Source organism: Salvia splendens, chromosome 2 (genome assembly GCF_004379255.2).
Source record: "Salvia splendens isolate huo1 chromosome 2, SspV2, whole genome shotgun sequence".
Lineage (NCBI taxonomy): Eukaryota > Viridiplantae > Streptophyta > Magnoliopsida > Lamiales > Lamiaceae > Salvia > Salvia splendens.
In genome coordinates this window covers 26566032-26580697 of record NC_056033.1, presented here as the reverse complement: position 1 = coordinate 26580697, position 14666 = coordinate 26566032, and the positions used below count along the sequence as shown (strand labels likewise).

The following is a 14666-nucleotide window of genomic DNA, read 5'->3' as shown; positions in this document are numbered from 1 at the left end:
CAGAAAATTATGTAACCTGGCCCTAAGAAATAGTTAGATAAATAAGGCCAAAGTGGTCAAGGGTATCCCCATGGTAAAAGTTTTAGATTGTATAAAGGGAAACCGTCCTAATTTTGTCTCTAAGTTCACATGTCCTTCACACTTCTATATACACTATGAACTTAGAATCCATAGGATCTCACCTTTATACACTACAACCCCTACCCCATTACAACCAAAATAAAGGCCTTAAGGAGTTAGCTTCTGTCAACAGAACTAGAGCATCAGTGGTATGGAGAAATGAATGAGAGAAAGGTCCTAACAAATCTGGTGAGAATTGAGTGACCGAGTGAATCCAACAGTTGGAAAGATAGAAGCTATCTTGACAAACAGACAAGCATGATTCGGTAGAAGAGATGATGGAAAGGAATTTAAGACTGTGGACAATTGGATTGACCTTAAGCTTGTGGGGACGATTGCCAAACAATATAAACCAGTTCTATTTTTCCGTTTACTTATCAATGTATTTAGTTTACTTACATGTTTTTCCTTTCTTAGTCCTTACGTAGTTGAGGTTGCTTTATGTTGTCTTCAATAAGAACCATGCGTTGAAACGTGCCTCTTTTCTTTTTCTTTTCTTTCATACTTGAGGACAAGTATGGGTTAAGTGTGAGCAGTTTGATGAGGCTCGTTTCATGCATGTGTTTTATCAGAAAATTACATCAAATTCTATAAACTAACGTCTAATTTTGAGTCAGGTGTGTGTGTGCCATGTTCAGAAACTGAGTTGATCAACTGGGCAGACGAATTGATCAGAAGAAGAAGCCAAGTTGTTGCGCAAACGGGTCAAGTTGGAACAAAATTACATGCAGCGGGAACACCAATTCGAAGACTGATGTGTTGTACAAGAAAAATCCCCAAGAGAAAAGAGCAGAACATACTTTTCAGAGATCAAATGCCCTAGGGATCGAGACCTCATGCCTTCCTATAAATGGACATAGAGAAGAAGGAAAGAGGGAGCATTTTTTTGGGTATCACTCATTAGCTGGAATTAGGAGTTCCAACCACTTCATCTTCTTGTTTTCATCCCACACACACTTGGTCTTGTTCTAGTTTAGTTTAGTTGGCATTTTGGTATTGGAGTTTAGTTTTAAACTTTCAGTTCTGTTATTCAACTCTGAGAAGGGGTGATGAAACAATTTCCTGCTTTTGTAGTTCATTTCTGGATGTTATCGACTTTTTATGGTTGATTTAGTAGATTTGAAGTTATGTTTTCATTTTCAGCCGAAGTGTTCCATTTTCGTGCGTGTTGTTTCCGATCTTTCTTGAATTTTGTTTTATGTCACATATCTCAACTCAAGTGTTCCATTTCATGTTGGTTTGGTCAAATCTGAGTTTTCAATTCACGTTTCTGTTTAGATCTGGTAGCTACTGTTTATTTCTGCATGATTATGGGGTAGTTCTTGTTTACGTAGTTGTAGTTTAGATCTTAGGAGTGGATTCAAGTCTCTGAGTAGTTTTGATGTTTCGTCCTCCGTAGCTTCTCAGATCTGTTTTCCGTCTTCTCGGTTTTCCATGTTGATTTTGTGAAGAATATGAAGTTGTTAGAAAAATTTTACTTTATCGTACACTTTGAAGGGGACTGATAGTCCCCCGATTATTCTGTTTGCTTATTTACGGAAATTTCAGTAAAGTTGATCAAGTACACTGTCTAGTTTTCATGAGTTGATCAGTTTAGTTAGTTTCCATCCTCCAAGTCCAGTAGTTTAACTTAACCTACCCCTAGAAAGCATGGCAGCAGCCATTCCCATTTCGTGTCTCGCAAGCAAATGTCAAACACATCATCTCTATGGGATCGATCCTTACTTCCCTATACTAGTTAATAGTATTGTGGGTTAAGGTTTTGAAAGCGCGCTTTTGCACTCTTCTTTTTATCTCACTTGAGTCGGAGTAGATTGAGTTGATCAGGACAAATCCTTACTTAATCACTAACATGTCCTCACAGGTAGAAGGACACACAATTGGCTGGCCAGATTAGTTCGACAATCCAACTTGAGCAAGCCACAACGACAATAGAGTAAAGATATAGACAGCAAGCGCGAAAGACTCTTTTCATGGATTACCCGCCAAACTCGGGGTTCGGACAGAGGAATGAGCTACCGCCACTGCCGCAAGATTGAGCTCAGCAGTGGGATACGGAGACGAGTATTTCAGAGTAGTAGCTGCTCCGGCGGCAGAGGATATTGGTTAATTAGTGATGGCTTTTTGTCAATGGTGTTTTTGTTCGGATTAATTAGACTCAGTGTTTGCGTCTTTTTTACTCCTTCCGTTCCATAATAGATGGCATGAGATTTTAGGAGATATTGTTTTGTGTGTTAGGTGGAAAGAGAAAATATTATATTTATATTAATGTGAGAGAGAGTTTTTTCCAAAAAAATAATGTGACATCTTTTGTGTGACAAACTAAAAAGAAAAGTGTAATATCTATTATGAGACGTATGGAGTATATGAAGGGAGTATTAATTATTTATATGTCCGTTGGATTTATTAGAATGAATGTTTGTGTCTTGTTCTATAGTAATTTGTTATAAAGTTTTTGTCTTTCCTATTTCTTAATCTACCTTATATTGTCATCGGTTTAAATAATACGCATTCCTCTATAACGCATCGAATGGTTTTTGGCAGGATGTATATGGCTATGTGAAAGGCGAATTCCTTGTACTAATAATCATAAATCATACTCTCTCCGTCCTCTAATAATTATCTATTTTGGCTTCAGTGCATAATTTAAGAAATGTAAATAAAAATGGGTTAGAAAAAGTTAGTGAAATATGAGTCATGCTTTATATAGTTTTATAATACAATGAGAATCGAATTAGTTAGTGGAATATGAGACATACTTACCATTTATGGTAAAAAGTGAAAGTGGATAACTAATGGGAACGGATAAAAATGACAAAAGTGAGTAATTAATGGGGGACGAAGGGAGTAGTATTAAATTAAAGATGTTTACATAGAGATGTGATCAAATGCAAACCATATATCTAATACAAACTCAAAACTTAATCCTAGCCATTAATTATAACATATTTGTGGTTAATATTGCGTAGAATTTACATCTCAACAAGAGCATGTATTTTGTCAACAGATGGTATTTTTATAAGTGAAGTTTTTGAACGGTTCTTGCGTTCCTAATTTCTCTCTCACCTTTCAAAACTGAAAATATTCACATCTTCGAAAGGATCTTAACACCACTGTAATTGACGTCAAAACTTTATTCTGAGGACTTAAATTGATTTCTTTGTCAGTGTATTCTAGAATTAATTTTATGACTGTACCATCACCGGCGTAATATTATCCGACTGAATCTCATATTTCATAAAATCATTTCTGGTGTATTCTGTGTCACAACGATTTTTTATTATATGGAGGATTCTAACGCTGATAAATGTAATTTCATGGTAATGAGAATTATAAGTTAATCTTAATGCCGCAGAAGATTTTTTATTTTTCATTTCCAGATTCGTGTTTTCTATATGTCGAAGATGGACACATTCGTGATTAATAATTTCCATACGTTGAAGATTGACACATTCGTGATTCATGATTTTTTTATTTCCATATTTTAAAGATTTTTCATTTCCAGATTTGAGATTTTCAGATTTTTAGGATGTAGATGTCCGTAAGTTAAGTCGATTGCGAATACAATTTGTTATTCAGATTGTGTTTGTTTTTCCGTTGAACCTGTGTTGAAATTATTTGAATTTTTGTTGATATGTCGTATCACATGGCTGATCATATATTGACATTTGTAAGCTACGGTTGATTCTACGTTGCAATTCGATTGACATTTTTGTTGATTCTATATTGATATATATAGTTGTTGTGCGAGTCCATTTTTTTAATTCTCTGTTGAAATTTGACTGCTTTGTGTATCAGTCTCAATCTACCAGAAGCGATTCAACATGATTAAAACAATGGACACAAATTCAACAAAAAATCTACAAAAAACCAACACAGATTTTAGAATCAACATAGAATGAATACGATTTCAACAAAATATTCAACATCAGTAGAACAAAAGAATCAACGCAATTTCAACGGAAAATATCACCAAAAACAGAACAAAAGAATCAACGAAATTTCAGCGCAAAAAATCAATAAAGATTTTTCAGAATTCAACAAAAAAGCAACACGGTCGATTCAACACAAATTCAACAAAAAATCTACAAAAAATCAACACATAATTTAGAATCAATACGATTTCAACAAAATTTTCAACATCAGTAGAAAAAAGAATCAACGCAATTTCAACGCAAAAAATCACCAACAGCAGAACAAAAGAATCAACGCAATTTCAGCACAAAAAATTAACACAGATTTTAGAATTCAACAAAAAAGCAACACGATCGATTCAACAAAAAATCTTCCTAAAATTAACACAGATTTTAGAATCAACATAGAATCAACACGATTTCAACACAAAATACAACATCAACAAAGAATCAACGCAATTTCACCGCAAAATTCAAGCAATTTTTTTGACGAAAAGGAGAGAGAACGACGAAAAGGCGAAAAGTTGGAATGATGGGGAGTAATTGAAACGGTTTAATTAACGTGAATAGTGGAAGGAGAGAGAACGACGAAATTGGAATTACACAATTATTCTATAATTAAATGATTCACCGTATTATGAAAGTGCCTAATATACCCTCTGTTGATAGATTCATAGCAGTTATTGAAATTTTAATCTGAAAACATAATAAGCGTTGATCTATAAAAATTAGTGGCTTGGATTAAAGTTTTGAGTTTGTATTAGATATATAGTTTTCATTATATCACTGCCCTGTTTACATAAGTGTTTAACTAATAATAAAGGTAGAAGTTTTCATGACTATGAGAGAGAAAAACTCATATATTGAACAAGGATGTAAGAGCATCCACAACGGTGGCAACACGCCGTCCGTCCGTCCTTGTCGCTGGCAAAGACACGCTAGTCCGCCGCTGCGCTCTTGCCGCTGGCACGGACGTGCTCTTAGCTAAGAGCACGTCCGTGCCAGCGAGCAGGGCGACGTGGCGCGTTTCTATTGGCAGTTGGCATTTTCTTTTTTTACATTGGATCTAACACCATTTAAACGTAAACTATATCAATGCATTTAGATTTCAAATTTCTTAAAAATATTTGTTACTTTTGTCTCAAAATATTTTGTTTATTTTTAGTACCTCAAATCTTGAATACTACTAGCTAGTAGGAATCTATTATTGCGTTTTATTTCTTAAATTTAAATCTAGTTGTAATTCAACCCTTTTATAGTTGCTGAAAAAAAATACTTTTTAAGTAGACAATTTAATAATTTCACAATGTTTATTTGACATGATTCTGTTTGTGAAATTAATCTAATTTATTAATTTATTAGAATCCGGAGTTTATTTTAATTTCTAATCAAACTAGGAAAGTCACCTAATCATAAAATAACAACTTTCCAGGATTTTGATTTCAGTGTTTTTTATGTACTATTGCTTTTTCTAGTTTTAGAATTCTTACATATTTAAGTATTTTAAAAGAGTATAATTTTTATTACTTTTATCGTACAATTATTATTATTAGTAAACTCTACAACTAAGATTAATTACTAATTCAAGCAACACGCTGCAATGTTGAATTAAAAGAAAAAACAATCACTAATTTGGGTTGCATGTGAACTGATAAGGCTCGTTTCATGCATAGTATTATGGTGGATAATATACTGAATTTCGGAAATAACACAAAGAAAAGTGGAGTTTTGGCATGCAGGATTCGAAATTGGCTAAGTGTTGATGCGGCTTGATCAAGTGGGAACGGAAGCGAAAAATTGCCCAGAAGTGGAGCAAACCGATCAAGCTAGCGAGAGTGGAGCGACTGAACCTGGCAGCCGTGCGAATTGATCAAGAGGAGCTGATATCAATGAGCTGCGAAGGATGAGTCAGAAGAGAGAGAAAGAAGAGTGTCTTCTTATGCAAGGGTATTAATGTCAAATCATGAGGATTTACCCTAGGGATTGGTGCTGAAGCCGTCCTATAAATAGAAGGAAGGACTCCAAATCAGAGAGGACGAAGTCACCGAGAATCACATTCACTTTTCATCACTTAGCCCACACCCACACCACTCCAGTCATGGGAAAGGGAAGCTAGAAGAAGGAAGCAGGAATACTTTCTATCTCCTCGCTTGGAGGGAGAGAGCTTAGTTAGAGGAATTACGCACTCTGTTTTTTGAGTTTTCTAGCTCCGAGGAGCCGATACAATCTGTCTATTTTTACTTCCCGTTTGTTTTTTTAAGATAGTTTGCTTTGAATCTTGTTGATCTGAGTTTACCTTAGTTTAATTTCTATTTCGTCAAGTCTTTGATCGGTGCACTTGTTGAATCTGAGTTCATTTTCTGTTTAGATTTAGAATTCTGTGAAATGTTTGATGTAGTGAAGCTGTTAGTTGAATGTAGAGTTGGATCTGAAATTTGCAAGTTGGATTCGATGTTTTACATGGTTGATCGCATTTGAATTTCCTTTGATTGCCTAGATATAGTTTTCAGTAGTTTGATTTACGTAGACCTGAATGTTTAGCACTGAGTTTTGCATGATATAGGTTAGTTACTGTTAGATCTGTCTCGTACGTGATTAAATTGCATGGATCTCGTTTGAATTCGGTGAATCGTTCTTTTCGGGTACATTCTCTGTTTCCGATCTGAAATGACGTTCAAGGTCGTGTTTAATTTGGTATTTTTGGGGAAGAAGACGAGTAGAGTTAGTTAGGAAACAATTTGCGTCATCTTTTGCTTTTTTACAGCTTTCTTGCTCGTACGCGGCCGTCCCGTGAAATTTCTACTTAACATCTGCTCAGTTGATCAATTCAGAATGTCTTTGTTTTGCGCATGTTTAGTCTAGTTGATCCATTAGAGTTTTGTGTCTTGAGCAGTTCAGTTAGTAGAGTGAAACTTAACCTAACAGTTGCGTGGCAACAGCTATTCCAAAATGTCCACAACACATGTTCAAACACCTTCACCTCTCCCTGACTTCCTTTACTAATTCATAGTATTGCGAGTTAAGGTCTTGAAGGTCCCCGTTTCAGTTTGCGCACCCAACGACAAGTTTAGTAGCTTGCTTACGTTTCTTGATTAATCTGCGTGAACCTTAATTATTTTACTTGCGCGTTAGATTGAGTTGCGAGTTAAGAAAAAAGTAAGACTTTCATAAACGAAGTAGTGAATTCAAAATAACAAAAAATGAATTTGGGTAATTGATTAGTCCTAATATAAAGGGAATAGTGAAACACCCGTAGCTGCTTACTTAAATTAATGGAATTGATAATCACATATTTTTTAACTCATCTATATTAGTACTACTTTTATAGCTATATAGTTGATATTTTATTTTTTTTCTTTCTAAAATATTACAGTTCTTAATCCATTTCACTATATCACGCAACAACTTAAAATTTAACACTATATGATATATTAATACAATTGAGTTAATGATTTTAATTTGAATTCTTTACTTTTCGATATTTTAAAAATTTAATACTATATGATATATTAATACAATTGAGTTTATTATTTTAATTTGAATTCTTTACTTTTCGATATCTTTTATTTTCAATTCTTAATGTTTGAAAGTTACAATTGAATTCCAGTGCATAGGGTGTTTTGTTTTCAGCATCCTTAATTTGTTTAAATTTATAATTTTTCTTTATAATCTAATTTCAACATCTTATATCCAAATTTAAAACGCAAAACTCAATCATTTTAGACTAAATCACAAAACCCTACATAAATTAGACTGTAAATCCGATGCATATAGTGGGGTTTTTTCAACACATTCTTATTCTCAATTTTCCTTTTTTCTTTATTTTGTTTAGTAAGATTGTTTTTATAATAGAATATATTTTTCTTTACAAATTTAAAATACTACTACTATCAAACTTAGTGTATTAAAATACCGCAGGAAAACATATGAAAGCTGCAACTTTTATTCTCTTTATTTTATTATTTTATGTTTTCTGTAAACAAAATAAAAATATTAACAGAAACATATAATATGATAGATAGAATTAGTAAATATTGAAGTATTTTAACTTATGAATTAATTTTGACAAGATTATAACTATTTAATGAAAAAAATCCCAAATTAAAATAACCTTATTAAGCAGTAAAATAAAGAAAAAGGAAAAGAAAACTTACCTACGCGTTTCATTCTCATTGAATTCTGTGTTTTTCTGCATTGCAGGGAATCTCCCACCCTATATTTTTTAAAATCGTCCAATTAGAATAATGAATATGAAAATCTTGAATTAATATCTACAAAAGTGTATAAGCATGTATAAAGATTTTTATATTATGTGAAAAAATCGTAATTATGGAAAAATATTAGTCCAAATACAATTATGGAAAAAAAATATAAGAGAATAATTATATAGAGACATTATGTCCTAAAATAAATACAAAATATTCCATCCGAAAATTAATTAATTTTAATTATTTTCTTGACATTATTACCAAATTCTATTTAACCTATAATCTCTCTATTTAAACTCCGTTCAATTGCAAAACACCTACAAACACTCGACTCTTGTTTTCTAAATATCTACATTGTTTAGCAAAATGTTTGGCAGCAGTCGATCGGGGGGCCAAGGCGATGAGTTCCAGTACCGGGGCGTCCAGAGAAGGTCGGACAACCGGTACAGAGCGGTGATAAAAGGCGTGGAGGAGAAGGGAAAGAAGAATCACCTCGGGACCTTCGACACGGCCGAGGAAGCCGCCATGGCCTACGACTACGCGGCTCGCTCCCTGCACGGCTCCAAGGCCTACACGAACTTCGTCTATCCTGACGGCAGGCAGCGCGGTTCCCTCACCAACATCCCCGCCCCCGAAGAGCCCGAGTATGAGCTCTCGCCGCAACACCCCCCCGCCCCCGCCGCCGGATACAACTACCAGCAGGGCTACTACGGGCAGGGCCAGGGGCAGGCTTCGGGGTTCGGGCAGGTGGAGTACCCGCAGTGGGTGCCGGGGGATGAGCTGCCGCCGCTGCCGCAGGAGCTCGGGAGCACCTCGGCGGTGGGGTACGGAGGCGGTTATATGGCGCCTCCGCCTCCGGGGCCGGGTAGTAGCTACTCCGGGTATGGTTATGGATATGGGAATGGGAATGGATGGTAGGGAGTGTTGGTGGTTTAGGGTTTACTATTAGTCATGCATGGCTTTTTGTTGCTTATTTTCTTGGATTTATTAGTATCAATTTTTGCGTTTTTACTTAATTAGTTTGCTTATTTTGCTGGAAGTTATTAGAATTGATGTTATCGTTTTTCTCTAGTAATTTGCTTATAGTAAACTTTTTTGTCCTTCTTTTTACTTAATCTACATTATTTAAATATATTGAACGGGGGATATACTAATATGTTAACTAATTTTAAAGTGCTAATGTACCTCCAATCACGTGTTGCCACGTGACACGAAAAATGTAATATTGTAAACACTAAAATGCAATATACATTTGTAGAAGCTGTAGATGGATTTCGTCAAATTGAATTTTAGTTATAGGCAGATTACATTTTTTATTATTAAGTTTTGCATTTTAGATATAGACTGTTTAATTTGCATTTTATATATAGACGGATTGCATTTATATATAGTGTATTTTGCATTGAAGACAATTTATGTTAAAATGCAAAACTCAGCCATATAAAATACAATTTGCTTATAACTAAAATGCAATATACCGAATTACTTATATAGCTTCACAAATGTATATTGCATTTTAGTGTTTTTAATATTGCATTTTTCGTGATACGTGGCAGCACATCATTGGGGGTACATTAGCACTCTAACTAAGGATGCGTCCTAGTGCTCCCCTATATATTAAATGGTGTTTGGTGAGAGATATGGCTATGTGAATGGAGAATTTCTTGTATAAATGATACTCTAATACATTACTCCGTAATTTAACTAATAAGATGTTTACTCTATAATGCATAAGTTTTAATGAATAAGTTTAAGGTAGAAGTTTTCATGAGTATGAGGTATCTCCAACTATTTATATGAAACTCAAATTCATTTTGATTATGTCACACTAAAAAGTTAAAAGTACTTCAATTATTTATACCAAATCAAATTTTACATTATTTTTTTTATATATCACAAAACTTTTTGTAGTAGCTCTATATTTGGTACTATCAGTAGAAAAACACAAAAATGAATTTAACTTTATAGTATGATTAGAGAAGTTTTTTACTATGAAAATGAAATTTAGTGTTTGGTTGAAGATTGTTGTGATGCCCCAGAATTTCGATCCTTTCTTTCGTGATAAATCGAATTTATTAGCTTAATTAATTTCGTTTAGAAGACGTGTGATCGTAGACTTTCCGTTGTAACCCCAACTTTTGAAATTATAAGTGATCGGTCTTGGAGAATAAGGAATAAGGAGTTATTCATGCAAAGGAAAATAGAATAAATTAGTACTATACTTTATGAAGAGGATTTACATATCTTGGAGAGATTAATGGAAAGGGACTATACAATCTTATGATATGAGTGAGGTTTTGGATTACACAATAGTCACATGTTGTTGAAATACAATAGTGGAAGCTACAACTTAGCATTCCAAAGATGCCAAACTAAAGCATTTGGATACTAACACAATAGAGTAACTAAATCTAAGAGCATCAATAGTGGTGCGGATGTCCCGGCGGACATCCCCGCAGACATCCCAAAAACACCTCCTGCCACCCACTGCACAGTGGCGGACATCCCCAAGGACATCCCGACGGACTTCCCACAATAATAAAAATTCACAAATTAACCAAATTAAACAATTTACGATATTAAAATTTCAACACAAATACGGAGAAATTGCATCCACTTTATTTAAAAAAAACATACATAGTATAAAAAAACATACATAATTATTAAAAAAAATTACATAGTTAAAAAAAACCGTCGTCTCACTCCTCGGATTCCCCGCTGCCAGTACCCTCGTCATCCCCGCCGGTAATCCCCTCGTCGCCACTCTCCTCCATGTCTCCCAACCCCAAATCTTGCCGAATACTGTTGATGATATCCTTCAGCGACGACCTGTAATGGCAATCGGTCGATGTCTGCCATTCAACCATCGCACGTAACAGGGTTTCATGTTGCAAGACGCGGGCGAGTGAGGGGAGCTCGGGATCGTTTTGGGTAGGAGCTGTCGATTGGGCCTCGGCGGACCCGCTGGCGCTTCCACTCGCCATCCGCGCCGTGGACTTTTACCCCACCGAGCGACGGCGGCCAGCGCCGGCTCTGTGTTTTGAAGGGCCCTTGGCCAAGCTGGATGTCAAGGCCCCATACTGGCCCAACACGTACCACAGCGAGCTGCTCGACGTGTTCCCGAACCTATACAACGTCATTCTAGAAGGCTCCATGTCCCACTTGCTTAAATTCAGATTCTTCTCGAGCTCATCAAGCACGCCCCGCCTGCCCGTGTGGATGCAAAAGTGCTCGAACGCGAGCTTGAAGTCGGGCACGTAGGGCTTGACCTTCATCTTTTGGAGCTTTTTCGCGATGAGTGTTGCCAGGAAGAGGAGCTGCTCGGACATGGGGAGGACGAGAGGCCCGAGGGTGGTGATGTTGGTCTGGAGGGCCTCTCCCGCGACGGTCATGAGGTCCAGAGTGATTGTGTGTGTTATATAGCGCAAAAAAATTTTGGGCCCCTGTCCATCCTGGGCCCCTGGCCGTGGCCTGGGTTGCCTGCCCCCAGAGCCGGCCCTGACGGCGGCGGGCCAACGATGAAGGTGTCGGGAACTCTGCCTCGGCGGGGGGGAGTTCGTGGGAACCAGCACTGCTACTGTACTCCCCGGAGGCGCTAATCTTCGTCTGCTTCGGCCAGCCAGATTCAACACCCGCAGTAAACTTGGCCGAAGTCTGCACCACAAGATACACCTCCCAATATTTGAATTTCACGAAGCCTGCCGCAGCGTCTTTGAACTGATGGTGAGAAAGAAGCTTCACATCCTCGGCAGACATGCCGCTGGTTGCCGAGCGGAGGTTGTTTGTGTAAATGCCGGCGAATCGGCTGAGCTGCCTCTTCAACCGCTCCCACAAGTTTCCGGCATTGCTCTCCGTTGTGAGGCTTCCCCCCTGGCGGTTTGAATTGGAGGTAGCTTTGACTAATGCGCCACCACATCCTGTCGATATGCTGTTTAGCCCCGATATATGGATCCTCCACTATACTGATCCACACATTCGCAAGCGCGATGCACTCCTTTGTGCTCTAGACGGTCCTCTTTTTCCCGTTAGATCCCTCCCCCACCTCAGCGGCCACCGCCTCACCATCGTTCCCCGCCGCAGGTGAGGTAGTGCCCCGTCCCCTGCCCCTCCCTCTCCTTGTAATTCCCCTCCTCCATGTCGCCATTGGTGCATCTGTGGGAGAATCCCAGATCGGAGATAGCTCCAACTCCTCAAACGAGAACGTCTCGATGCCAGTGAATTGAGTCTCGAGAGGAGTACTCGAGGGGTTGTCCGTCGACAATAAATCCATATAGGGGCGATAGACATTGTCCACCGGTGATTGGGGGACCCCCTGCCTACTCCCCCCTGCAGCGACAGGCGAGCCCTGCATCATCCTCGGGATCATCATCCCGGTCAACTGGGGAGGCATCATCCCCGGCATTCCGGGCATCATCCCCGGCATTGGGGTCATTCCGGCACTGACCCCGGACATTTGGGGCATTTGGGGCATCATCACATACCAAGGCGGGTACATGTTGTAGGACCCGGGTATCATCCCTGCCATCATTTGGGGTTGAGGCATCATCCCCACCATTCCGGACATCGTGGCGAACATTGGGGTACTTCCACCAACGGGAAAGATCGGTCCATGTGACTCGCTCGTGGCAAGGGAATCACTATCGTGGTGCTCCATTTATCTTCGAAAGAAAAGTATTTAGAGAGAGAGATACTCGTTAAGGCCATCCGCAATGGGCGGACGATGGCACGCCCGATGGCGCGCATCGTCCGCGCCATTCATCGTCCGCCCCCACTGTGGGTGTGTGGCATAGGCCGCGGACGATAGTCGCGGCCTATGCTTCGGGCGCGACTTAAACCGCGGACGATGGCCATCGTCCGCGACATCGTCCGGCCCATTGTGAAGGCCGCGGACGATGGCACGCGGTTTCGTTTTTTTATATAAATCTCGTTTCTCATTCAGTTGTGCATACGAACATATCGACTATCTCTCAACATATTCTCTCTCAACATCCAACGAAAATGAATCCCGGCGAAGACACCAATAGTTCTAGTTCATCTAATTCCGGTCGTTCGATTGACGAAGCATTAGATGCAGCCGTTGAAGAGGCCATGGCGGCATGCTATTCGCAAATGCAGCGCGAGAAGGCAGCGACTGCAGCGGCGGCTGAGCAAGTCCATCGTCCTATTCGACATAGGACGTATGTCCGAAGCAACCACGAGGAAGCTCACAGGCGTCTGGTTGAAAACTATTTTGCCGATCAACCACGTTGGGGCCCGACTGTGTTCCGCCGGTTTCGAATGTCGAGGTACCTTTTTCTCAGCATTGTTCGTACATTGTCTTCACGTGAAGAATACTTCACGTTTCGGGAGGACGGCATCGGGAAACTCGTCCACCCTCTTCACGTGAAGAATACTTCACGTTTTTTATTATTTCGCATTGTAATGTATTAATTTTTATTAAATGAATGAAGTTTTTAAAATTCGTATTTTAAATGTATTTTAGTTTTTTTTTAATTCGTATGTATTTTGTAAATATTACAAAATTGATGATGTGGCGCGCCTTAGGGCGCCCCACTGCAGGTGGAGAAGGAGGAGGATAAAAATGCTGACGTGGCGCGCCATAGGGCGCGCCTTAGGGCGCCCCACTACTGATGGTCTAATACAAGTGGTGCGAATGAAATGAAGTTCAACGAGTCGAATTTATAGAATTTTTGAAAAAAAATAATAAAATAATCGGGACGTCCGCGCGGACGTCCGTGGAGTCAACGCAATGGCGGACGTCCGCAAGGACGTCGCGACTGGCGTCCTGGGAACGCCGCGGAACTCCGGTGCCCGCAGCGGACGTCCCGCGCGGAACTCCAGCACGCCGGCCGGACGTCTGCCGGGACGGGCGCCATTGTGGATGCTCTAAGTGTGGGAATAAAAATCCTCATCTTTTCCTTATCTTCTCCTCTCCTCTCTCGACTTCCACCTCCACAAGACTCCAAAATGGCAGCCATGTACCTGCAAAGATAACACAAGAGTGAGGCTAGAAAGTGAGCTCATAAATTAAAGAGAAAGGAGACACAAGCTCAATTAAGAAAAGAGAAGAAGTAGGCTAAATAGAACAGCCAAGAGGCTGCAATTTAGAGCTTGAGATCAGCCACTTTTTGTCCTCATTCCAAGTATCACAAAGAGGGATTAGAGAATCTTCACACAAAAATCTACGTATTGGGAACTTTATCAAAATAGCAAGTATGGCCAAGCAACATGACATCATCGGATCTCCCAAAGAGGGAATGGAGACAATTAGTATATGAATGTGAGCTCTTTTGGAAGCACCAAAAGGATGAATGAGTATGATCCATGAGATCAGCCAGGGCCCATAAGTTACACCAAAAAGGTATGATGAGCATTTCACAAAGCTCAAAAGGGAGCAAGCTGGCAGCCAAAAATAGGAGACTTT

General features: G+C 39.0%; 2 protein-coding genes across 2 annotated transcripts; one reads left to right on the top strand and one right to left on the bottom strand.

Annotated features, from left to right (window-relative positions):
• Window positions 1–8608: 8608 nt before the first annotated feature.
• Window positions 8609–9160, top strand: LOC121777238 (ethylene-responsive transcription factor LEP-like). The gene has a single exon (XM_042174429.1). The coding sequence runs from the start codon at window positions 8609–8611 to the stop codon at window positions 9158–9160; it is 552 nt and encodes a 183-aa protein (XP_042030363.1).
• A 1781-nt stretch (window positions 9161–10941) lies between these two features.
• Window positions 10942–11634, bottom strand: LOC121777232 (3-ketoacyl-CoA synthase 11-like). The gene is made up of 2 exons (XM_042174416.1): window positions 11251–11634; window positions 10942–11094 (listed from the first exon to the last, which is right to left on the bottom strand). The coding sequence occupies exons 1-2, from the start codon at window positions 11632–11634 to the stop codon at window positions 10942–10944; spliced, it is 537 nt and encodes a 178-aa protein (XP_042030350.1).
• Between the last annotated feature and the right edge of the window lie 3032 nt (window positions 11635–14666).

Coding starts and splice junctions, on each gene's coding strand:
- LOC121777232 (XM_042174416.1), bottom strand. CDS start 11,634: ATGACCGTCGCGGGAGAGGCCCTCCAGACCAACATCACCACCCTCGGG. Junction 11,095..11,250: donor GCGCTGGCCGCCGTCGCTCG/GTGGGGTAAAAG, acceptor GTTGAATGGCAG/ACATCGACCGATTGCCATTA.
- LOC121777238 (XM_042174429.1), top strand. CDS start 8,609: ATGTTTGGCAGCAGTCGATCGGGGGGCCAAGGCGATGAGTTCCAGTAC.